Here is a 23,680-nt window from a genome sequence, read left to right as displayed (position 1 = left end):
GTGATTGATCTGCTGAGACGGTAGATCTCAGACCTCCTGACAGACACAGAGCCCCGTTTGGGTCTCTGGTCTCTGAATGAGCGAATGTTTAGGGAAGTGTCTGTACGCTGCTCCATGCTTTTTTCTCATTGGTTGTTGCGGTAAATAGTGCTATTTTCTGATTGGCTATGCCCCTTTCTTTTTCTTTTGATCGGCTGATAAGTGGCAGGCTCGACTAAGAACACACACATACATACACACATACATACATACATACATACATACATACATATATATATATATATATATATATATATATATATATATGTCAATGGGGGAGACACGCTTGATTCCTGTCAGTTTCATAGTGAGGGCAGCGCGCCAGAAAAATTATGGGCGCATATTAAATATATATTTAATTAATTGAATAAATTAAATATATTATAGTTTTTCCGCGTGAGAAATACAATGTGTGGCGGGACTGCGTGACAAAAGACCAAATGAGTGACTGTCACGCAATGTGTGACACTTGAGAGCCCTGGTTTACTTGCAGCTCCGCTACAGTAGCAGCGAACCTTTAACGTTACCTGTAGTCACATGGTCTCTAAACAGCCCGCTCACCGTGAAGTCCTGCACGGATCAACAGGTGTTAGAGCGCGGCGGCTGCTCGCTCAGTTTGTTATAAGACGCACCTAGCAGATTAATGGAGCCGCTCGGTGTTTGGCTAGCTAATAAGCCGTTAGCCTGTTACCTTGAGCTTTGTCTGAAGGCGCTGAGTGGCCAGCCAGGCTTGGGCTTGACACACCCGAAACACTCCGCACATCCGCCGATCAGTTTAACCGCAAACCCCCCCCCCCCCGTACCAGTCAGAGAGGCGTGTCTCGGTCCTCCGGTGCGTCCAGAGACGGGGTCCGGTCAGTTTTTAAATTAGCCTACATTATTAACAGTTCATTTTGTTACGGTATGAACTTAATCCTAGGAAAGGCGAAAAATATAAGAACTTTACGAAATCCAAGACTTTGTATACCAAATTCAAGGCTATTAAGGCCTTAATTTGAGATTATCAAATTTAAGACTTTTTCAATGCTTTTAAGACCCCGCGGGTACCCTGTGTATGCGACAAAAAATGTTGTAGACTAAAAAACGCGCGACATCACTTAGAGCACCTTTAAAGACATCACACACAACCTACACATACATCATAAACAGGATGATAAAATTTATCCACATGAATAATATGGACAATAAAAGAAAAGATGCTAAATAAAAAAAATCCACATGAATGTACTAAGGCAATCCGTTCTCTCTCTATAAATACAGACGTTTGGACAGAGACTGTCAGCGTCTGAAGCGACGCAAATAGCGCCCTTCAGCGTGTTTGTAGAACGTACCGGAGAGCAGCAGCTACACGCTGTCTGAAGATGACGTAGCACTAAGAGCGACTACGGTAGGGAGTAGTGTGAAAGTACAAAAATTCGCCAGGACTTTCACCCAGGAGAACGGGGATCGTATCCCACGTCACGTTTCCTAAACCCAACCGTCTGTTCTTCTTTTCCTAAACCCAACCGTCTGTTCTTCTTTTCCTAAACCCAACCGTCTGTTCTTCTTTTCCTAAACCCAACCGTCCCGTTCTTCTTTTCCTAAACCCAACCGTCCCGTTCTTCTTTTCCTAAACCCAACCGTCTGTTGTTCTTTTCCTAAACCCAACCGTCCCGTTCTTCTTTTCCTAAACCCAACCGTCCCGTTCTTCTTTTCCTAAACCCAACCGTCCCGTTCTTCTTTTCCTAAACCCAACCGTCTGTTGCTCTTTTCCTAAACCCAACCGTCCCGTTCTTCTTTTCCTAAACCCAACCGTCCCGTTCTTCTTTTCCTAAACCCAACCGTCCCGTTCTTCTTTTCCTAAACCCAACCGTCTGTTGTTCTTTTCCTAAACCCAACCGTCTGTTCTTCTTTTCCTAAACCCAACCGTCTGTTCTTCTTTTCCTAAACCCAACCGTCTGTTCTTCTTTTCCTAAACCCAACCGTCTGTTCTTCTTTTCCTAAACCCAACCGTCTGTTCTTCTTTTCCTAAACCCAACCTTCCCGTTCTTCTTTTCCTAAACCCAACCGTTCTTCCGGTATCATGTAAGCCCACCCACGACCTTCTCCTCAACTTAACTGCATCAAAAGTGACGTGTATAGTCCCAACCCAGCACCGATAAAGCGCGTTTAGATATGGCGCTAAAGGAGACTTTTAGCGCCAAAGGCACCTGACCAAGCGTCCGTATTTGATGTGGCAAGAAGCAACAGAAGCTCCAAAAGAACGACTCGTGTACACAATAACATTTTCTTTATTTTAACTGCAAAGCTGCAACAACGAGACAGCTGGTGGGACAGGGGGGGGGGGGCTCTAGCAGAACAAATGGGAAAAGGGATGCAGGCACTTCTATATCAGTGAGGACAGAGCACAACATGAACACACTAAGGCTACTCAACACCACCACAGTGACATCATCATTTACAGCTGTTCACAGAGCTCACACGATTTCTCTCACTTCTCGGTTGCTTCCCAAACTGTGATCAGTTGTTAACGCGCTTAACGGAAATCTCAGAGGTGTGTGAGGTTAAGGAACAACTGTAACAAATATCAGAGAGTTCCTTTAAAAAAAAAATAATAATAATGAAATCGTGTGTTTACCTTTTTATTCTTGACAGCTGGGACAACAGGTTAAAGTTACTGTTTAAAACCGTTGATAAAGGTGATTCAAACTGACAATATAGGATGACTTTGCTACCTAAAACCCCCCCCAAAAAACCACAACATCAAATTGACCCAAATATTATCCTCGTGGGGTCTTTGTTGGACGGCAGCACCCCCTACTGGACACCCGTTCCCTCACACACGCACCTGAACTACGCAGCTCAGAAATGTTGATAGGTTTAGCACTCCATTTTACAACAATCTGTCTCAGCCCCCCCACTTCGCCAGACCACTGAGTGATGAGCAAACTGCAAAATGACTTTTTTTTTTTTTTAATAATCTGATGCTTTAGTTGAGATAACCTTTTGTCCCAGTTTTCTAGAATAAGGCGTTCATTAAATGAATGAACTCAAAGGGAAGGAAGTAAGTCCCCGGCACTATCTGAAGAGTCTTAGCTTTGTGGACATAAATGTAAGAAAAATGTGTGTAAAAAAACAAACAAACAGAATAAATACATTTTCAGAAGTACATACAAAGTTCAGTGTGTTAATACAGGTGGTCAGGAGGACTGTGTAGGATCAGATGGGATGCTGAAGATGCTGAAGAGAAGAGGAGGCAGAGTGAAGCTGCGCTGAAGGAGGAGCCGAGCCCTCGTGCCCTGTGCTTACACTTGCCACTAGTTTGTGCACATCATGTCATGTTGACCTTTGAAAGCATCGTGTTGAAGAAAAAAAAAAAAAACACTAAAGTCGTGGAAATAAAGTACTCCTATCAAAAAGAAATGGGTTTCCATTTCAGACACATGGCAGTAAACGGTCTCCGTTTTCACTCTCGATCTCTAAATCAGAGCTACACGTGGATTTAATCTCACAATAAATCAGACAGTATCGATGAAAAACGCCTGTATGTTTGCAGGTTTTCGAACACAGCACGGGACGCGTGTATATGAACGGCCAGAGGTATGACAGCGCCAAGTTGTTGTCCCGCGTCCAGTTATTGTTTTCCCAAATGCAACGTCCCGTTCACGCGGATAGCTCATAATGAGTACAGACAACACGCGCCACTTAGCTTTAGAAAGTGGCATGAATGTTTTACGCTTTGTGTTTTTTTTTTCTTTCTCCATTTGGGATGAAAAGGTTTTCTGTTTTGGGACTACACTTCCCATCATGCTTTGGGTGATGTAAACAGGTGGCCAATAACACAGGATTTCTTATTTACCTCGTCGGGAGGTCCGAACTGGGCGGGACTGCGTTACAGTTACAAGTCGGGGGAAACGGGGGGGTAGGGGGGACTCCAGCCAGGTTGGCCATTGTTAGCAATACAAGTTGATAACAATACTTTCAAAAATTCCGACTTCCTAGTTCAACTGGAATGCACCATACGTCCTGATGTCAGAACAATCAGTTGGTTTACTGTTGATACAGCAGAGAAAAGATGATTTCTAAGGTTTATGGGCATTTCTCCTTAATGGGCACATACAGATATACTGTATGTAAAGTATGAGTTTTGAATTGAATTGTTTGATTGTGTGTGTGTGTGTTTTCTGTTTTGACCGACTTATGACTCCCATAACAAATAACATAAGTTCTTAAACTATTATTATATTGAATGAAAATGGGTCTTACTTCTGGAACTCAAATGTCATCTTCAATGCAAAGGCCTTTCATGTCGAATGTGCACACGGTACCAACTGCAGCTATTCTGTCGCTTTCTTCCTTCACTTCTCTCACTGCTTCTCAACAAAAACACACACAGCTCAGGCCTGAGGAGGCGAGGAAATATTAACACACTATCAGTCCCTGTCTGGAGGATGGAGGGATGGAGCCAACAGTCACACCGGTCCCCCGCCCCGCTCACACTCTGTCCAGCAGGGTGGCGTCGGCCTCCGCGCCGGCGGGACTCAGTTCGCACAGGTAGAGGAGCGTCTCGGCGCTGGCCTCCGCCTCCGTCAGAGGCTCCAGGCGGATCAGGGAGCTGCGGGACGGCTGCTTCGACTCCAGGCTGGCGTCCAGCAGCTCGGAGGGCGGCTCGGCCTCCACGGGAGCGCCGGGGCTGGAAGAGGGCTGGAGGTGGGGGTTATAGGAGCTGTCGCTGTCGCTGCCGCTGCCCAGGTCCAGCTCTGGATGAGGAAGGCTGCCATCAAGGAAGGCCAGCAGGGGGCAAGAGGTGTACTGGATCAACTGCTTGTCTGAACACAAAAAACCAGAGGAGTCCAGAAAGAAATGATCAGCCTGCACTGTCTGTGGCTTCCTCAATGTATTCACTTTCTTGGATTGTGAACACCATTCATCCTTTCTTGTATGGAGAACAGCTATGAAGATTAAAGGGGTGATAGAATGCAAAACCGATTTTACCCTGTCATAGTTGAATAATGAATAATGTTTAGTGGGTAACTAGGACATACATAGAACCTCTAAATCCCATTGACCCCTCTTTCCTCTGCAAATCTCACAATTTTGAAACTGCCATAGGCTACACAACTGACCTGAGATCAGTTAGTCTTCTGACTCTAGGTCGGGCAGATCTCAGAAATTGTATACATTGTTCATCTGCTATTTTACCATTAAATTCACTTCTGAGACTTGTTTTATGCGAGAAATCAACTATGTAGAGGTCAAATATGGGCCGTTTTACGAAAACTTATGTCTAATTGCAATTTTTGTCTGACTGTGTGTCGCAGTTCAGCGGCCGGTGCTGCCTGTGTTGCTGCCTCGCCGCCTGGCCTGCCTTCCTCCACAGACCCCGGCCTGCTTTGAGCTCGATTGAGCTCCAACACGGCTGGTAGTCCACGGGACTCCATACCCGCGCAAAGTCACCGTTTTGTGGGGTAATGGACTACCAAACGCTGCTGCCTGGACAGAGATCCAGGGCCTGCAGCTCCCCTCTTCCTGCTAGCTTAATGCCCGGTGTGTGTGAGTGAGAGAGTGGTCAGCAAGCTTGTTACGCCAGCAATCTGTTACCACAGGTTCCAGTTAATCTTATATTGTGTGTATTCATAATGTGCCATCAATTTTCGTAAAACGGCCCATATTTACGCTTTATATAGTTGATTTATAGTTGAAGTCTCAGAAGTGAATTTGGTAACAAAACATTGCAGTGTCTGGAATATGAGATTCTGTCGCGTCTCTAATGGGGAAGTATTCAAGCTAACTGAGCTATGGTCTTACAAAATAGGGCCAAAACACAGGGATGCATAAGGGCCCACAAAATATCAACCAGGCCGTTTTCAGCCCAACCAATGTTACATACCCCATTAGGAGACCATAAGGAACAGTGTGAAATACCCTATATAATCATTCTATCACCCCTTTAAGAATTATTTTTTTTGGCCTTTTAGGCCTTTATTCGATTGGACAGATTAAAGGTGCTCTAAGCGATGTTGGGTGACGTCACTTCTTGTTGACGTTCGAAATATTGTCAAACAAAACGGAGGCTAGTTCGCCCCTCCCTCCTCCTCATCCCGTCCCCTCCCTTCCGTGCTTCCACGCACTAACCCCCCAACCGCCACCCAAAAATCCTTCCTTGTCGGTTATTGGCTGGAACGCTGTTTGTTACATTTGGTGGTGCAGGTTGTCACAGTTTGTTTTTGTTGCCGTTTGTGGAGCCTGGGCTGTCTACAGAGACCGCGTTTTTTTACACAGCTAGCGGATAGTGACGAGAGGTTTGCTGTATGCGACAAAAAATGTTGCAGCCTAAAAAACCTGTGACATCGCTTAGAGCACCTTTAAGCATGATTTATGGTCTTGCGGTGGCTTTAAGAGAATAGCAGGGCCGGCGTGTGTGTGTGTGTGTGTGTGTGTGTGTGGAGAGCGTGTGTATAGAGCGAGTGAGAGAGTGACGGCGATTAGCTCCGGAGCGAGTACCAACTCTAGAGTCATAGTGAGAGAAACAAAGTGTCTCCCCTGTTCTTTCTGACCACGGTGGGAAATCTTTAGCAGGGGAAGTTAACCCTCTCCTTGACTTCATGTTGTTTATGGAGAAGGAGAACCAGGAAATGAGTCGGGGGAAATGCAACGCTACTAAGCCATGGACCGAGCAACGTGCGTCACGGCGATGTTTACTTACATTTTTCGAGAGGTGACGTCAGGCTACGGCGTAGGGTCGGTATCTCCACGTAGATATACAGTAGTTAGGGACGTCGCTCGCTGTGACTTTTTATATTCCCATTTCGTGGGACGTTCAAATAAAAAAATTATTAGTAACATGAATGTTTTTTTTTTTTAGGTATTGGGGAAAGAAACGTGATTATCGCATTAGTGACTGCATGGGACAGTCATAGAGAATCAAATGTGTTGTTTGCCGTCTGTTGCCACCTTTTATTGTAATTCTGTTTCAGCAACTCTTCGGTTCAATTTCTAGATTTGTTTTCAAAGACTCAGCCTCACATTGCAAGAGGGCTGCAACAAGCAATTATTTTCATTATCTATTAAAAGGGTCATTTCGCCATTTTTCAACCGAGATCCTATTTTTTTTTTCCATGCATTGGTTTCAAAAGGGACTAATGTGAACCAAAATCTTTGTAATTAGTTCAGTATTGGGCGAGAGCACTGTAATCAGCAGTTGCAAACCGGGCTGCAATGTAAGCCTATCATCAACTTCCGTCCACTAAAAGTTCTGTTTTTGCCACTGACAGGCTCAGATTATTGATCTAAGTGTCAACAACATTAGAATAATTATTTTATAACATTATGGAAAGGATCCCTACAGAGATAGACCTTTTTGTTAGAGTTAAATCTTTTTTGTTAAACCAGAAACAGCCCTAAAATCACCATCACCAAACCCACCAGACTCCATGTAAATAATCAGGTCTTTTAGTGTATATAGAGCCAGCATATCTCCACATGTAAATGGGTGAATTAAGGGTTTATTTCAACCGAACCAGAGTGGTGATTGTTGGAACAGTGGAAAGACGAACCAAGATGGCTTTTGGTAGTTTGATTTGGTTTCAGTCGACGTTGAATGAAGTGTGTTTTACGATGATAAAAGTCCTGTTTATTTAAATGGAGTCTGGTTAGTTTGGACGATAGCGATTGCGGGGATGTTTCGTGTTAAACAAAAAGGATCTTACTCTTTAACAGAAAGGTAGACCTGTAGGGATTCTTTCCATAATGTTGTCGACCACTTGTAATAATAATAATCTGAGCATGTGGGAGGCAAAAACTGCGAACAGGATTCAACTGAGTATGTCACTGCAGGTGTGTACAGTCCGGGGAAGTGTGGGTGTGTGGCTCACCTGGGTTGACTTCCTCTCTCTTGCCTCGGTTTAGCTGTGAGGAGTTCTCTTTGGAGGACACGCTCTCCTGAAAACACATGGACAGGAAATGGTAATTACAAAAAACCAGCTTCAAATCCAACAAAACATAAAAACCTAGATGTACTGTATGTCTTGCAGACAAACAATATTATATTGACATTACCACATGTACATTAAGGCGTAACTCTCGCCAAAATGCAAGCTAGGGTCTTTTTGTGAATGTACCCGAGTCAAACTTTCAGGGTTTTTTTTCGCTCGCCGCCTCTTGCCAGCCAAAAAGTGTCGATCTCCGAATGCAACGTAACAGGGAGGAGAGTAAAAATGGAAAGCTACTGAAGCTTAGTTCTATATAAATTAGAGCTTATATCGGGCCCAAAAAAAATCAAGCCCGACCCTACCCAAGCCCGTGCACGTTGTGTCCGAGCCCGGCCTGACACATTAACTGGAATTATGAGCCGATTTAAACCCGACAATTTTTTTTATACAACTACAATTCTGAGTTGTTTGAACTGCAGAAATCTGTTTAGAATGATCTTAATGAATAATGCAACAAGGACGAAGCATGTAAACTGCGCCGTTTGTTTATTCAGAATGGAATGGATTGCAAATGATCCGAATGAAGAATCGTTAAAAAAAAAAAAAAAAAAAAAAGTTGTGTAAAAATAGTGTGGGTAACAGATCAAGGCAGCAACCTAATCAAAGCCCTGGAACCATTACCTATAGGAGACTTTCTTGTCTCGATCACCTAATTAATACTGTCCTTCGTCACGGTCTGCATGCTGACGCACTGGCCGACAACAGTGCTGCAGAGGGGGGACGCACAATTTTAGCACAGTTTACCTCACGCTCAAGTCCATTCAGGACCAGAAGCTGGAGAGGCATAGCTTTCTTCCCACCGAACAGGTTGAAAAAAAACTGTAGTTACCCTTTAACCGGGCCGGGCGGAGCTGCAAGTGCTCAACGAGTGCTTAAGTAGCAAAAGGCCTTTCTGGCAATCGGCTAAAAACAAGCCTGGCCTTGCGGCCCACATTTTGGCCTTTTCAAAAACTGAAAAGTTTGGTCAGATTTTAAACCGGAGCATCTGCAGATTAATTTCATACGCAATAGGTTATTACCCACTAAAGTTAGGCACGATACGAGATGAATAAATCCCTGTTTTTGTTATTTTTGCCGCCATCTTGACTTTAGAGCTGCTATGGGAGCCGGGATGTACGAGCAGGACACGAGTGAGGGAAAGTATGTTATTTCAGGGCATGAAAAAGGGACAGGGGCATATAGGGGCTAGGCGCGCACCAGCGCTCGTGGACGCGCTGCCCCGTGCCTAACCGTCGCATGTGCGGGGGGTTGTACATAGAAATTAAGGCCGGCTGTTTTGACGCTCACCGTTTGGAGACGAGTGCTCCAATGACTCTACTTTAGCTGTACAAACTGCTTACTGTGCTCCTATCATGCTTCAAGAAAAAGCAATTCATTGACTGTGATACTGAGGGACTGACACAACACCTTTATAGCAGTGGAAATATGTGAAAACTGTCAAGCTTATCCAAACTGCGGAATTGAAAGTGATTAGATATGTCGGGTTATTGATCAGGTGAATGTTCTTTGGTTTAGTGTGTTAGTCGTTTTACCTCGAGGGCATCAAAGTCCATTCCAAACTGTTTTCCATACAGCATGGCCTGGAAGTCCTCCAGACTGCAGTCAATACTGTCCAGATAGTCCATCAGCTCCATCCTGACAACACACGTAGAATATTTTAAAATACAAATCACCACATGGAATGGTGGCTAAAACACCAGAGGACATTATTACGCTGGCTTATTATCAGATACATTGGTTCCCTTTGCTGCAGAATAACTAATGAAGCAAGGCAATATTACCGCTATGTATTTTAACAGCCACAGTATAACCAACCGTAAGCACGGCTATAAATTAACACCTGCCAAATGCTGGTAAAAATGTATTTTGGTGGGTAACATTGTAAATTTACTAGCCAATTTGGCTGGTAATGAATGAAGCAAATAAAGGAGTCTGTTTGAATCGGCCGGCTGCAGAAAACCAGTCAGTGTTGCCAGATTTGTCCGTTTTCCGCCAAGAAATCTGGGCCGTTTTGTGCGTTTGGCTTGGAAACGTAATCTTTTTCTGACAACACTGCTCGTTTGTTGTTTTGTTGCTTGTTGTTGCTTCAGTCACTCTCTAGCTGGCTCGACCACATTACCGTGCTCGTGGGCGCCAGTTGAGCCTCCGTCTAAATCTATGCCATTTCCACCAGTGGACAGTTTGTAACATAGATATACAATGGATTATGGATCATTTTGTTTCTATAGTTTGTAGCGGACATTACAAGATGACTTCTCTATTGGCTGTTCAAACTGGTGACATCCCTTATGTTCTAAAACCAGCCTCTGGAGACTTGACCAGCTGAGTCGCTGGCAACACCATCGGCTGGTTTGAGTCGAGCTGAGAAGGGCCAGTTCAGACCGCTGCAACTTTTAAAACGTTCTAAAACGGTTTTGTCGCAAATCTTTGGTCTGAACTGGGCTCACTACTAATGCCTTAATGTGTTGACTCGTGGAAAACAAACACCGTGGCCAGAGTCAAAATTAACTTTTTCGTCCACCGGCCAAATGTCTAGTGAATGTGTACATTTTACCAGCCACTCATAGATTACCATTGTTTTTTGGGCTGGTGAGTGAAGCAAATCTACAAGCCACTTGCATATTTTACCAGAATTTGGCTGGTGGGTGGTGCTAATTTTGAACCCTGACTGTGGCATTTGCACAGCCCATTCTGCAGTTAAACCTTATGAAGCCCTTTCAATGTATATTTTAAAGGTCCAATGTGTGGGAATTTCTCCCATCTAGCGTTGAGATCATATATATCGTAATCAACTCACGCACCACGCAGTTCAAAGTACGTATCACAGCTACGGTAGCCTTCACGCTTCAAAAAGCCGGTCTCTTGCTCTTTTCAATATCCTTTTTCTGGGCGAAGAAGAAATTTGGATTTTGAATACGTGTGGTCCTCCATGTTTCAGTCTTCAAACTTGCCGGGGCCGGGAAGCTACGATACCCATTAGCAGCATTAGCAGCACCTGTGAGTTTATCATGTGAAAGCGAAAACGCGAAAGGCGGAGCAGTATGTCCTGTATGTCCCTTACCGGCGAACGTATTTCAAGATGGAGCATGAATATGGAGCGTCTAGCCCAGTTAGTGCGAATGCAAATGTAAAATGTCAAGCCAATAGGAATACTTGGAATTGATGGTGGTGGCAAATATTCATGAAAAAGGACAAGTTTGTGAACTCGCAACACAGATTTGGATAATGAACAACTCAACAAGTCACACACTGGACCTTTAAGAGAAAAGAGTGATGTCTTTAGAAGGTTGGCACTTACTTGCCCAGCAGGTTGATGTTCTGAGATATCGCTCCGTTATCGTTCAGTATGGAGTCCATCATCTTGACAGGGTCCTCCAGACTCAGGCCCGAGGGTTTATTGAGCTGCAGGGCACTGCTGTTTGGTCCACTGCTGTCTAAAGTGCTGCTCCGCTGCCTGTCGTCTGCTGCTGCTGCTGACGACGACACACCAGCCTCTGTCTGTTTCATGTCATCCGTGCTGGTGGTGCTCACCTCCGTCTCAGCTGGCAGCACCGCACAGCTGTCCAGCTCCACCTCCACGATTTCTATATCACTGGGGGAGGATGTTCGCAGACAGCATTTCATTAAGAAAGATACAGACTGTTAACTTTAATGTTAACTTATTCAAAGTTTTATTTGTAAGATTCCCTCTCTCTACGGTTTGGGTATCGTTTGGGTTTTTTCTGATACCGGTGCTAAAACGATACTTTTAAAAACGGTGCCTGTGCCTAAACGATGCCTGAACCGATACTTAAAGAAAAGAAAAAGGAAGAGCACAAAACGACAGTTGGCGACATTAAAGAAAGGCTTGTTTATTGCTGAGGCCATATGGTCAAAAAACATAAATGATTTATTAAAAATAACTATAACTTATTTCACCAGTAAATTGTTGTTAAACGACAAAAACAACGACTAGATGGGAAAAGGGTATTTTAACTAATGAGGCTTACCAGTTTTAAGTAAACACACCACCGGTGTTTTGCGTTTTTCTGACAACGGCAGGCCGTGGCCATAGTGCAGCTGGTTTGTGTCTTTAGCTGCAGACTGTTGTACGTCCGGCTAACGTTCGCATTACCTGCTGTCAAGTGTCACATGCAGCAATTCCATGCACACCAATATTACACTATTATTCCAAATATGACAATATTCCGATTTTGATACAGGTCATGTAAAAAGCATATTCCAGTTGGATATTCCGATTAAGACATGTGGGATATTCCGCTATTATTTGGGTTTTAGAGGCATTTCATGATGTATTCAGCGCATTCGGAATATGCGTCCCAATCAGGATTTTTACGGCCAGTTTACAGCCTCTTGCCCGTTACGGCTTATGGGCAGCTCCGTGCTTTGCTGTACACAAACCAACCAGCCAACAGTTTGCAAGGCTGCAGACCCGATAAGAAGGAGAAACACAGCTACTTTTAAACTACACTTGGATGTTGTTGGATATGCGCACACATCGCTACGCTGACCTTTTCAAGAAGCTGGTTGAAGGAATGAAAGAATGAATGACGCTTTACACGGTCCAACAAGTCCACCACTGCTGGTAAACTTTGGAAAAAAAAACAAAAAAAAACGTATTTTGCACAGCTACATGTAAACGGGAATATTAGTGGAATATTCACTTTTATTTGCCATGTAAACAGCTGGGTCGGAACATTGTCTTTTTCGGAATAAGGGCAAAAAACGGAATATTATGTGCATCTTAACGTAGTCAGTGTTTCTGTTGCCTCTAACATTTAAGTGCCACAGAAATGAGGTACCGAAATCCGCGTTGCTGTTCGGTCTGGTAGATACCGGTCGTTTAGGCACCTCTCTACGTTCCCAACCCTACTTGGTGACCAGTTGACCCCCATGTAGAACATGTGGCAGTTTGAAAGCCGTAGCACAAGTGTGAATGTCACGTAAGGAGTCTTACCCTTGCTCGTAGGCCTTGGGTGAACCCTCTGTGATCTCAGCCGCCACCTCGACGTCGCTCTCGGTCAAGTCACAGATGATAACGTCGTCTGATATCTCCGAGCCCTTCACACCGTTCAGACTGTTGACAGAGGACTAAACAGAACACAGGCAAAACCTGGACTTCAGAACTATTCTCATACAATCAGTGGTCGAAGAAGTATTCAGATCCTTAACTTAGGTAAAAGTACTAATACCACACTGTAAAAATACATTGCTGCATTGAAAATGGGACTTAAGTAAAAGTATGTAAGTATCATCAGGAAAATGTTTTTAAAGTATTAAAAGTAAAAAAGGTACTCGATGCAGAAAAATCCTCACATTTTAGAAACTGGAAACGATTAAAACAGTTCCGTTTAATAATCTAATAATTTCAGCTGGCCTATATACTGTTATATATATGTATATATATATATATGTGTGTGTGTGTGTGTGTGTGTGTGTGTAAAAACATTGTAATTTATTAACTGCATGTATTTTGTGTGCAAAAATCTCGAGCCCCGTACGGAGGCTTAAAAATGTGAGAACTAAGCGATCATAACAGGAATCCACTGACGTGCTCCCTATACATGTTTCGGTCACTGCTATATACTGACCTGTTCCACACACACTTTGTCATCATAGATCTGATGGATGTATTTGGACTTCTTTCCATTGCTGTTCATAAGAACCGGCCTGTCAGAAGGGCGGTGACACACCAACATGTCATGAGACTGCTCAAACACTTTACTGCGTAGTATAAATGACAATAACAATGAAGGGGTTATCTCTTTTCATTGTATCATTGGAAATGAATAGGCAATCATTCAATCAAAAACACAATACACTTAATTGTAACTTCATTATCTACAACAACGTGAACCAAACCCAACATATCGTAATATGATAAAAATCTTTTCCTTGTTTTCCAGGCTACATTACAGTAAAGTGATGTCATTTTCTGAATTTACCCAACTGCACTAGACTTACTGATGATTATTTATCAAAAATCAAAAGCACCAGGTACTGTATTTGGTCAAAAATATCGTAATATTGGATTTTCTCCATATCGCCCAGCTCTAGTCGTGATCATGTGGGCGACCAAACTCATACCCCAATGTCAGAAATGATTTACAAGCTGGCAAACATTTTGCAGTAACACGCCGTAACTTTTGCCAGCTCTTTGCATTTCATGAGTTGACTCATTTGAGTTATTGGGAATACTCGGCTGCTTATTAGAATTACAGCACATCGGCGCCTCTCTGACAGGTGCAGGGACTGAATGTCATTTAAAAAGGAGCAGTACTCTCGCCATAACCCCAGGTGAAGGATGCAACACAGTGTGAACTCACCTCTTGCGTTTTAAATTCAGGATGCGGTTGTTCTGTACCAATGTGAAGATGAAGTGTATCAGCTGAAACAAAGAACAGTCTTTGAGATTCAACAGGAAACACCTGCTAGCTGTGGTTAAGTTAGACACTCCCTAAATAATTCAATCCAACGCCAAAGCAATGTTTACACGGGCACTAAATAAAATGACTAGTCCTGTTTATATATTTCTAATATGCACAGTCCATCTCAAGCTGCTTATACTCAAACACTGGGTTTATCAGAACATACCTGAGCTGGAGATACTGAACAGAAAGCTCTTTATTCCCCTAAAAATAACACATTCAAAGATGGTTCACCTGGGAAGGATGCACCATTCACAAAAGTGGCTGAAAGTGACTAAAGCAGGCTCTGTTGGCCAATACTTTGTTGAATGAATTGTGAAAGGTTTTCTCTAGCGCTAAAAATATTACATGGGTAACTTCGGGTCAGTTTAATTACTAAAAATCTAAATTTGTGAGTGTTCGTTTCTCCGGAATGGAACAACCTTTTTCCTAAACTTGACTGTTCGTTTTGGTGCCTAAACATAACGGTCATCGCCGCATGACACTCATTTTTTCCGGCTAAACTCCACTACATGACCCGTGAAACGACATCTGGCGGTGCCTGTAGCCGGCTCGCAGTCACCAATTGGCGGCTAAACAACTGCCGCTGGTAGCCGGCGTCCCGGAGCTCTGTAGCTGCTAAATACAACCAGCAACTGCGGCTCAGATTGTATCGTTCTATGGCACTATGGGTTCACGTTACAGCGCTTTAGTTTAAAATACTTCTATTTTAGGTATATAATGGTTTATTGGTGAAGTAGCATTGATCACTTTTGTACACACTGTTGTAAAACAGAGCTAGCTTACCACAGTAGCACAACGTCAACGCTTCAGCATCTCAGCAGAAAGCATCCAGTCTAACGTTACGCACCCAGTCCACAGAGCAGACCCGACATAGGGTACACTAACCTTTAACCTAAATCAATTTGATTGTTAGTTGAGATGAGAGCTCGTCCACCGGGTGACGTGATTAGCGGATTAGCGGGGGCTCACACACTGTGGTGACACAGAGCTTGTTAGCCGATTGGGTTAGTTTTTCATTTTAGAGACCGGTCTTATTTTCTCTTTTGTAAAGTCAGGCAAGCTTATCCATTAATCGATGGAATAATCGGTAGAATATTTGACAATTAAAATAATCGAGAGCTGCAGGCTGCAGCCCTAGTTTTAACTACCTCTATGCACTGCAATCACATTTCTTTCAGGAGGCATGCATGCGATTGTGTGAACCGATGGGTCCAGTGTAGCGCTCACCTTTTTGATGAGCTGTTGCTGGTGGACATGGATCTTTCTCAGGTCTGCGATCTCCCTCCACAGAGCTTCATTCTCCCTAAACAACAAAACAAGGCACGTCTGATTTACAGTCGAGACAGACAGGGGTGTAAACCACAGGTTTTATCACGATACAATATTGATATTGATTCTTTGGCAAAGGTTGTAGCTGCAGCATTGGTACAGAGCTTTACGCTCACCTCTTGAGTGTTGCCAGTCGGACGTCGATGTTCTCCTGTTTGCTATTAACATTGTGAACACTCTCCAAGACCTTTGTCAGGTCTTCCTGTCGAATCTTGTTGTCCTCTGGCCGAGTGTTGGAAACCTGAAGGACAGAAATTACAATCAAATCTTGCGTTCACAGCATCTGAACACTGGAAGCATTCAGGACAGCAAAACTGTGATGTAACATAGCTCAAACACAGCGTTCATGATTCGACTGCTCATGACGGTTTTCCAAGATGGCGCCCGCATGTAAACATGAACGCTACTGTCTTTCTAAACTATCTTTTTAATAAACTGTCTGTACACTTACAAAGTTGTCAATGCTTCGGTTTACATGTAGGGACCCTCATTATGCTACCGTGGAAGTGTGGTGCTATTTTGAGACATGTTAGTGATATAGATTAGAAATAGCGATTTACCATGTGCCCCAAAAGCTAGCGTTAGCAGCTAAACACCAGTTTGTGCTAGCTTGTTTAAAGCTAGTTCGATTAGCCTGAAAACATATCCCAGAGAACGTTCGCCTCAGTACACGTGTTATTAACCCATAGGTTCATTTTGCGCCGGAATTGTCCCTTTAAGAAGCCCGCTGTAGTAATAATTTATTATTATAGCTGTATGCTTCAGAATTGTATGAAATGTCATGAAGTCACACTCAATGATTAATTCTGTTGACAACTGAACAGGGAGAAGACTCCACCTTCCGTTTGATGTTCTCCAGCAGGTTGTCCTGTCCATGTTTGAAGTAGGGGTGCTGAAACTCCACTGGACCATCTCTCTCTTGTTTCACAATGCCTGTGTCAATGTGCATCACTTTCCGAAATCCATCTGCGCACACCCATTAAAAAAAACAGCAACATTAAGAAAAACACCCACCTACATGTATATTGATGCAAATGGGTAGTCCCGTGATCAGAAGACATAAGGTAGAGCTATATATTGCTAAAGTGGTAAGGATCTTAGATGGCAATGATGATGGATACTGGTATTATTTTATTATCTTTTATTTGGTCTCCCAGAAGGCTTACGTCCAAAAATTAAAAAGCAGAAACTATTTCAGTGTAGTGCAATATAACACAATGAACTTGTCTCCAAAATAACCAATTCTAACCTCTCCACTGTCAACAATAACTGCAGGTGCTTGGTGTTGAATTGAATTACATGGTACAGTTTATAATCTGTTCAAGCAGCACAATGATGTATACCACAAGACCATACATTTTATTATTGTTTTTTTCAGGCAGGACCACAATCACAATTTTTTTTTCATGTTAGTTTTTAAGACTATTTAGCAAGTTACAAGCAGTAAAAGCACAAACAAGTATATGGCTCTACAAGGTAACCGAACCCCACACCGAAGTCCATTCTAAAATGTAACACTTAACGTTTCTTTAAACACTTAAGTCACTTTCCAAATTTTTATCATTACTTTTCGAAAGCCACATGATTAGATCCACTGTACAGCACTCATTTACTGTTACTCACATTACAATATTCTCTCTTGATGAGCAAATTGCAAGGAGTGGAGTTCTCAATAAAACGAAATTAGGACTGGTGTGTTAACTGCATGCCAAATTATTAGAGGACACAAGGCCAAATTGCCTTCTAAGTTACCATGTGACCAGCTGCTGATAAAACAATGTAGCATTGAAAAGGCTTCTTTTTTTGTTTTGTTTTTAAACCGAGTCTGCTGCCATCCCATCACTTGCAGCAAACTTTACAGAGAACAATGAAGGCAAAACAGCATCACCCATCTGTTTTAGCTGAATATTCTCTGGTCGTGCTCATTTAAAGCACAATCATCAGCACGTTAGCGTGTCGTTAGTCTCGCATTGCCAGACCTTCCTCCACAGCGCTGCGGAGAAGGGTCTGGCGAGTCCACACAGCATTCCGGGATGGGAGAAAAACATGCTCTGGTTTATCTGCATTTCTTTAAACCAATTACAATCGTCTTGGGCAGCGTTAAGAGCCGCAAGGAGCAACAGCGCCTCTGCAAAATAACCTCAGGAAGGAGCTTGTTTTTGGTGGAATGTGTACGTTCAAAGGTTGTTTTAGTCGTGCGACAGAAAACTCAGATTGGACAGATAGTCTAGCTAGCTGTCTGGATTTACCCTGCAGAGATCTGAGGAGCAGTTAACCATAGTCCTCGGAAATTGACCAGAGTTTAAAATGCCAACACAAAGAAAGCGGAAGGATAAGGACATCCGGCGGAATCTGAACAATCCCGGAAGTGGACATCGTGGATATAGACTAGCGTGTCTTTTACTACTGAGCCTGTTTGTAACCGGTAACGTTAGGCTACCGACACCACTGCCTTCACCTCACCTTGGGCTGTTCTCCTTATCTACCGTATACTACTGCTTGAGTGCAGTTTATCAGTGGGAAACAACATACACGTGTACAGACAAGGCTAGCAGCAGCAGACACGTTTCTGGTGTGCAAAGACAGAAAACGCCACGCAGCCGCCACACAACAGAAACGCCACGCAGCCAGTGTGTAGCTGGCCTTACGCTAGTAGCCAAACTTCCAATACGAGGGCACATTAACGAAGACATCACGCCAGTGTGTCTGTTGACAGACAAGTGTCAGGTAGGAAAGAGCAACTCCTTCTGCCCGCAGCATTTAAACAGCCTCTCCATGCAGATTCAGACAGAACGATCCATAACTACAGTGTTGGGCAGGTTTATAAGATATGCTGTCATAGAGGATGCGGCGCTTCAGCATATGATTAAAGAGAGCCGCCGTATAATATCGCCTCTCACAGACATTTTAGCAACACAGTGAATCCCTTACTGTATTTTTCTTGCAGAGAAGCACGCACATAGAATACATAGTATTGTTTGAAAAAGTGCACAGTGTGCGTTTGGGTTATGTTACACTTAATGTGACAAATTTGTACATTTTCTAATAACACAGTGGCACTTTTCCTTTTGATCAAACAAATCCAGCCATATTCATTTCATTGTATTTAAAATACATTTACATACATTTTAATTTCAAGTGGAACAACTAATACTGTATGTCATGTCACTTCATTGACTTCAAATCAGAAGGTCTGGGCTAATGGGGAAGTGCATGCCAAACTTGAAGGACTGACCGATGCCTACAGCTACAACTGATTTGGTTGAGTACAGGAAATCCAGAGCTATTAGCAGTGCACAGAGTCAACACAGGGACAATAAAGTGGAGTCTAACTACCAGGGATCCAACACCAGAAACATGAGGGCTGGACTAAGAACCATCACAGACTACAAAAGGAAAACCAGCAGTGCTGAGGTAATGTCTGCATCTCTCCCAGACGAGCTGAACCGAGCTTTGCGATCAACTCCCCGGCTGTGGAAGTACAAAAGACCCAAGAACGCTGCCCACTAGTAATATCCAGGGCGGATGTGTGCAGATCTTTCAAAAGGATTAGACCCACACATGGCACACATCCCTGGCCGAGCTCTCAAGGTCTGTGTAGATCAACTGGCAGATGACACTTTGTATATACTTCTTACTATGCATATATACATTACTACATTCTATTTTTTAATCCAGTCTCATTTGTCTGCAGTACTGTCTACACAAATGATATAACTTAATTCATATTCTCTCTCTCTCGCTCTCTCTCTCTCACATAGGTGCTATTATTCCTCTAACAAATTTGCTACTTGTTGTCTAGCCTAAAATATTTTACTTTAAAACAACTTTCCAGGGTGACCTAGGCTGAGTCCTTGGTAGCGGCCAGGGTCGAATCCAACCTGCAGCCCTTTGCTGCATGCACCCCACCCCCTCACCTTTCCTGTCTTCAAGCTATCCTATCAGTTAAAGGCCATAGAACAAAAAACATTCCCAGATGCTTGCGCCCAGCTATGCAACATAGCCCATGTTACAGTATAAACAATAGCAGTACTGTTTGACCAGGAGCTTATCGATACTGTCCAGTCCAGAACCGGTACCAGTTTAGTGGGCCTCACCAAAACAAGGCCTGTAAAACTCCCACTGACAGACTCTTAAACCCCCCCCCCAGCCACAGTCATTACACGTTCAATGAACACACATCCTGGACTATGATACCTGACCATTGCACATACTGTTACTATACTAGTACTATATACACTGTACTGGATTTTGCACATCCAGATTTATATTTTGCGCAACCACAAATTCCATGGAAGTGAATCTCATCATGATATAGGATCTTATCTATAACGGCCCACGCGAGTTGGGTCTCATGTGTAAACAGTGGAACACAGTTAACTGGTTTGAACATTGGTTTAATTACATGTGATTTTGCCATTATGTGACATGGTGTCTGATCATACATATTGCCAAGCTCTACTACTGGTTATTATTCAGCCAGTTAAAAATCATAATTAATCCCAAACCTGAGATTCAGCACTGGACCACTCAACTGTGTGTACGCTGGTTGAACAGGTGAAATGAGATTACTACGGGTAACAAACAGGCTGGGTAGTGAACGACACGTACGGATTCTGAGTTAAAAAAAAAAAAAGTTTTTAGCTGAGATAGACCAAGGAATATTCTGTTGAAACAGTTCAGTGATATTGTTTTGCCTAGAGGTGTTGAAATTAATCAAATAATCGATGCATCGAATCGTGGACATGGACGATGCTGCATCTATAATTGGCAGGCTCATAATCGATTATTTCTGTTTACAATTTAATGTAGACCTAACAACCTTTCTGTTTACATATTCTGTTATGTTTTGCACATTCGGGAAGTGCCGTGTGCTCAGTGCTGTATAGTTTTATGTAGCTAATTTATTTAGTATTAGAGCACTGCAGAATGTTTTGTTTTTGAAGCTTGAAAAGCTATGAATTAAATATCCTACATGGCTTTAATAGAGAAATTGATCGTGATGCATCGAGATATCGAATCGAAGACATGATAATCGTTATCGAATCGGGAGATCAGTGAAGATTCACACCTCTAGTTTTGCCCTCAGTGTTCTCTGTCCACTGTAAAATACGTGCAGTACGATGGATCCATTGGGTTAGGGATACCAGCTTGTCAATCCTTGCATTGACACCAAATCTGACAGTATATAGTTACAGTTACGGTTCAACTTAAATGTTAGAGTTAGGGTTATGAGTCACTACTTACCAGCCATCTGGGTTATAAGTGTGGCTGCGGACTAACCAAACAAACAGTCAAACAGTCCCATCTGTGCAGCAGAAACTCTAAAACCACTACAAACTACATGTATCACAAACTAAGACAAGAAGGAGATGGATGCAGTCTTACACATGTTGAGCTGCCTGATGAAACTGGCCATGTTGTTGTGCTTAAAGAACTTGGGGAGGATCTCCTTGGCAAAGTGCTGCTCGTCCAACACCAGAAAACTGTTGCCCTCCTGAAAACAATCAACACCACCATGACAGTCAGAGATTTGGCTTAGAATGCTAGCTAGCTAACTACCAGGTAGCGCTAGTAATGTTATGCTAGCTAACCAGCAGGTAAAGTTACACAATGAAGGGGGATTACTAGCTACGTTAACGGTTTATGTTTAGCTTCAGCTAATGTTGCCAATAGCTGGTGGCGTGAAATGCACGGCTGTTGAACCCCAGCAGTATGTTGTTATGTTTTGGTGTGGCGAGATGCTACGCTCGTAACGTTAACGTTACGTTAACTCCAAGCTAATCTCACTGGCTAGCTAGTGCGTGCTAGCTAACAGTATACAGTTTTAGCGTTACCTGACTCCAGCAAATAAATTCATTGGTGTCTGCATCCTCGACAAGCGTCCACAGCTTGACGAGGAAAGCCGGGACGTTCGAGTTGTGTTTCATTTTTGAAAAATTCAACGACAAAAACAAGCAGACTGAAAAGCAGCTGCTTCTGCTTCTTCTCCTTCTTCGTGTTATTTGGGGGGTTTAACGGCAGCTCGAGTCCTTAACGTCGTCCTACTGCCATCTTCTGGAGTTAGCGCGCTCCGACAGTGTCCAGTATGCCAGCTTTTCCTTATCGGTCCTGTTCTCAAAACATGTTCCACCACACTCCAGTATGGACTGTCATCTTTTTATGTCTTCCATCATGTCCTTTTCACTCTGATACATATTTTAACATGCTCTACTGGTACCTGACAGTGGTGGAAGTATTAATCATTTACTCGGTGTAGTCTACGTGATATGCAGTATACCCACTAAGAAAGCTCCAGGATTTCCATATACCCACTTAAAAATGCCCAATGACCCGCAACAACATACTTTCCATTATATTTTTGATATATTTTGAATTGTCATCTGTGTTTTTCTTCTTCAAGTAGGCTAAATGAAGGGATTTCCATCGTAAATTGGTGCATAAAAATATATCCAAATACAGGAAATGAAGTCCTTGATGATCAAAACTTCCCTGGGGGAGGACACCCAGATCCCCAACCTATGATATGCCCCAAAAAAAAAAAAACAAAGCAGATTCTGGCCTATAAAGCACAGTATACCCACTACAATACATTAGACTACACCACTATTACTTAAGTAAAAGTAATACCATACTGTAAATACTCGGTTACAAGTAAAAGTCCTGCATTGAAAATGTTACGTAAGTAAAAGTATGTAGGTATTAGTAAAATGTACTTAAAGTATTAAAAGTAAAAGTACTCAATGCAGAGAAATCCTCACATTTTAGAAACTGGAAAAGAGCGAAACCATTCTGTCAATGTTTAATGGTCTAATCATTTCAGCTGTAGGCTTTGTATGTTATGTTATTGTATGTTATAAAATACATGTGGTTTGTGTGTAAAAATCCTAATTTTTAAAGTAACGGGTAACTAAAGCTGTCAGATTAAAGTAGTGGAGTAAAAGTACAATATTTCACTCCGAATGTAGCGGTGAGAAGTAGAAGGTGTCATGAAAAGAAAAGACTGAAGTAAAGTACAACTATCACAAATGTTTACTTAAGCGCAGTACTTGAGTAAATGTACTTAGTTACATTCCACCGCTGGTACCTGACAACGACCACAAAAACGGTTGGATTCTTCCGTATAATGTAAAGTGTGCTGTTCAGATCACCGTCTTGTTTTATTTTTAACCTCGTCATGCTTGTTTCTTTTCTATTTCTCACTATATCAAACTCTATTTTTTAATATTTCCTTCCATACAATGCCCTTTTCTTCTGATTTTGGGAGATTTATACGCGTGTCCATGTTTTCTTTTTTACAGTAAAAAGCTTGTTTGGCTAGTTTGTCCACTCTTTCACACCCAGAACTACAGTATGAGCAGGAACCTGAGATCTGCACTTTTATTTCTCACATTCATTTGAAGTAATTTCAAATTCAATTCAATTCAATTCAATTTTATTTATAGTATCAAATCATAATAGGAGTTATCTCAAGACACTTCACAGATAGAGTAGGTCTAGACCACGCCATAATTTACAAAGACCCAACAATTCCAGCAATTCCACCACCAGCGTTTCTACAAGCCCACAGGGATAATAGGCCAGAGATCCTGGCCATCACAGAGTTATCAAAGCATCAGCAGAGTCAAATCTTTTCTTTAACACAGCAATTATGATTCTCTGCAGCTGATGTTTGAGCAAAGCAACTTGCAGTTGAGATCTGCCATGAAGGCATACGGGTTGTCCCATGGGATTGCCGCACCCCTAACACGCCCCGCTACATTCATTATTTTCTGACGAGGACAAACACGAGCAATGGTTTCCGATCTTTAGAAATGCATCTCTGTCCCTCATGTGTCTTTATCAATAGAAGGTGTATGGTGTATGGATTTATCCTCTATCAAAGAGGAAGACATTTGCTGGGACACAGTA

The 23,680-nt window shown here is 42.7% G+C and overlaps 1 protein-coding gene across 2 annotated transcripts; it reads right to left on the bottom strand.

Moving 5' to 3' along the window:
- Window positions 1–2,293: 2,293 nt before the first annotated feature.
- Window positions 2,294–21,807, bottom strand: hsf2 (heat shock transcription factor 2). Of its 2 annotated transcripts, none has more exons than XM_039781141.1 (12): window positions 21,607–21,807; window positions 21,158–21,266; window positions 16,608–16,735; window positions 15,886–16,010; window positions 15,668–15,743; window positions 14,336–14,397; window positions 13,601–13,733; window positions 12,967–13,100; window positions 11,308–11,601; window positions 9,542–9,644; window positions 7,893–7,959; window positions 2,294–4,847 (listed from the first exon to the last, which is right to left on the bottom strand). In XM_039781141.1, exons 1-12 carry the CDS (start codon window positions 21,697–21,699, stop codon window positions 4,513–4,515), a joined length of 1,659 nt encoding a protein of 552 aa, XP_039637075.1. In that variant the 5' UTR covers window positions 21,700–21,807; the 3' UTR covers window positions 2,294–4,512. The 2 variants fall into 2 exon arrangements, with proteins under 2 accessions (XP_039637075.1, XP_039637076.1); XM_039781142.1 differs by having other exon boundaries at window positions 13,601–13,679; window positions 21,607–21,803.
- Window positions 21,808–23,680: the final 1,873 nt, after the last annotated feature.

Source organism: Perca fluviatilis, chromosome 18 (assembly GCF_010015445.1).
Source record: "Perca fluviatilis chromosome 18, GENO_Pfluv_1.0, whole genome shotgun sequence".
In the NCBI taxonomy this organism is placed as follows: domain Eukaryota; kingdom Metazoa; phylum Chordata; class Actinopteri; order Perciformes; family Percidae; genus Perca; species Perca fluviatilis.
This window is presented reverse-complemented; position numbering and strand designations above follow the sequence as displayed.

Coding starts and splice junctions, on each gene's coding strand:
- hsf2 (XM_039781141.1), bottom strand. CDS start 21,699: ATGAAACACAACTCGAACGTCCCGGCTTTCCTCGTCAAGCTGTGGACG. Junction 13,101..13,600: donor ACAAAGTGTGTGTGGAACAG/GTCAGTATATAG, acceptor TGTTCTGTTTAG/TCCTCTGTCAACAGTCTGAA. Junction 9,645..11,307: donor AACATCAACCTGCTGGGCAA/GTAAGTGCCAAC, acceptor GTGTGTTGTCAG/GATGGAGCTGATGGACTATC.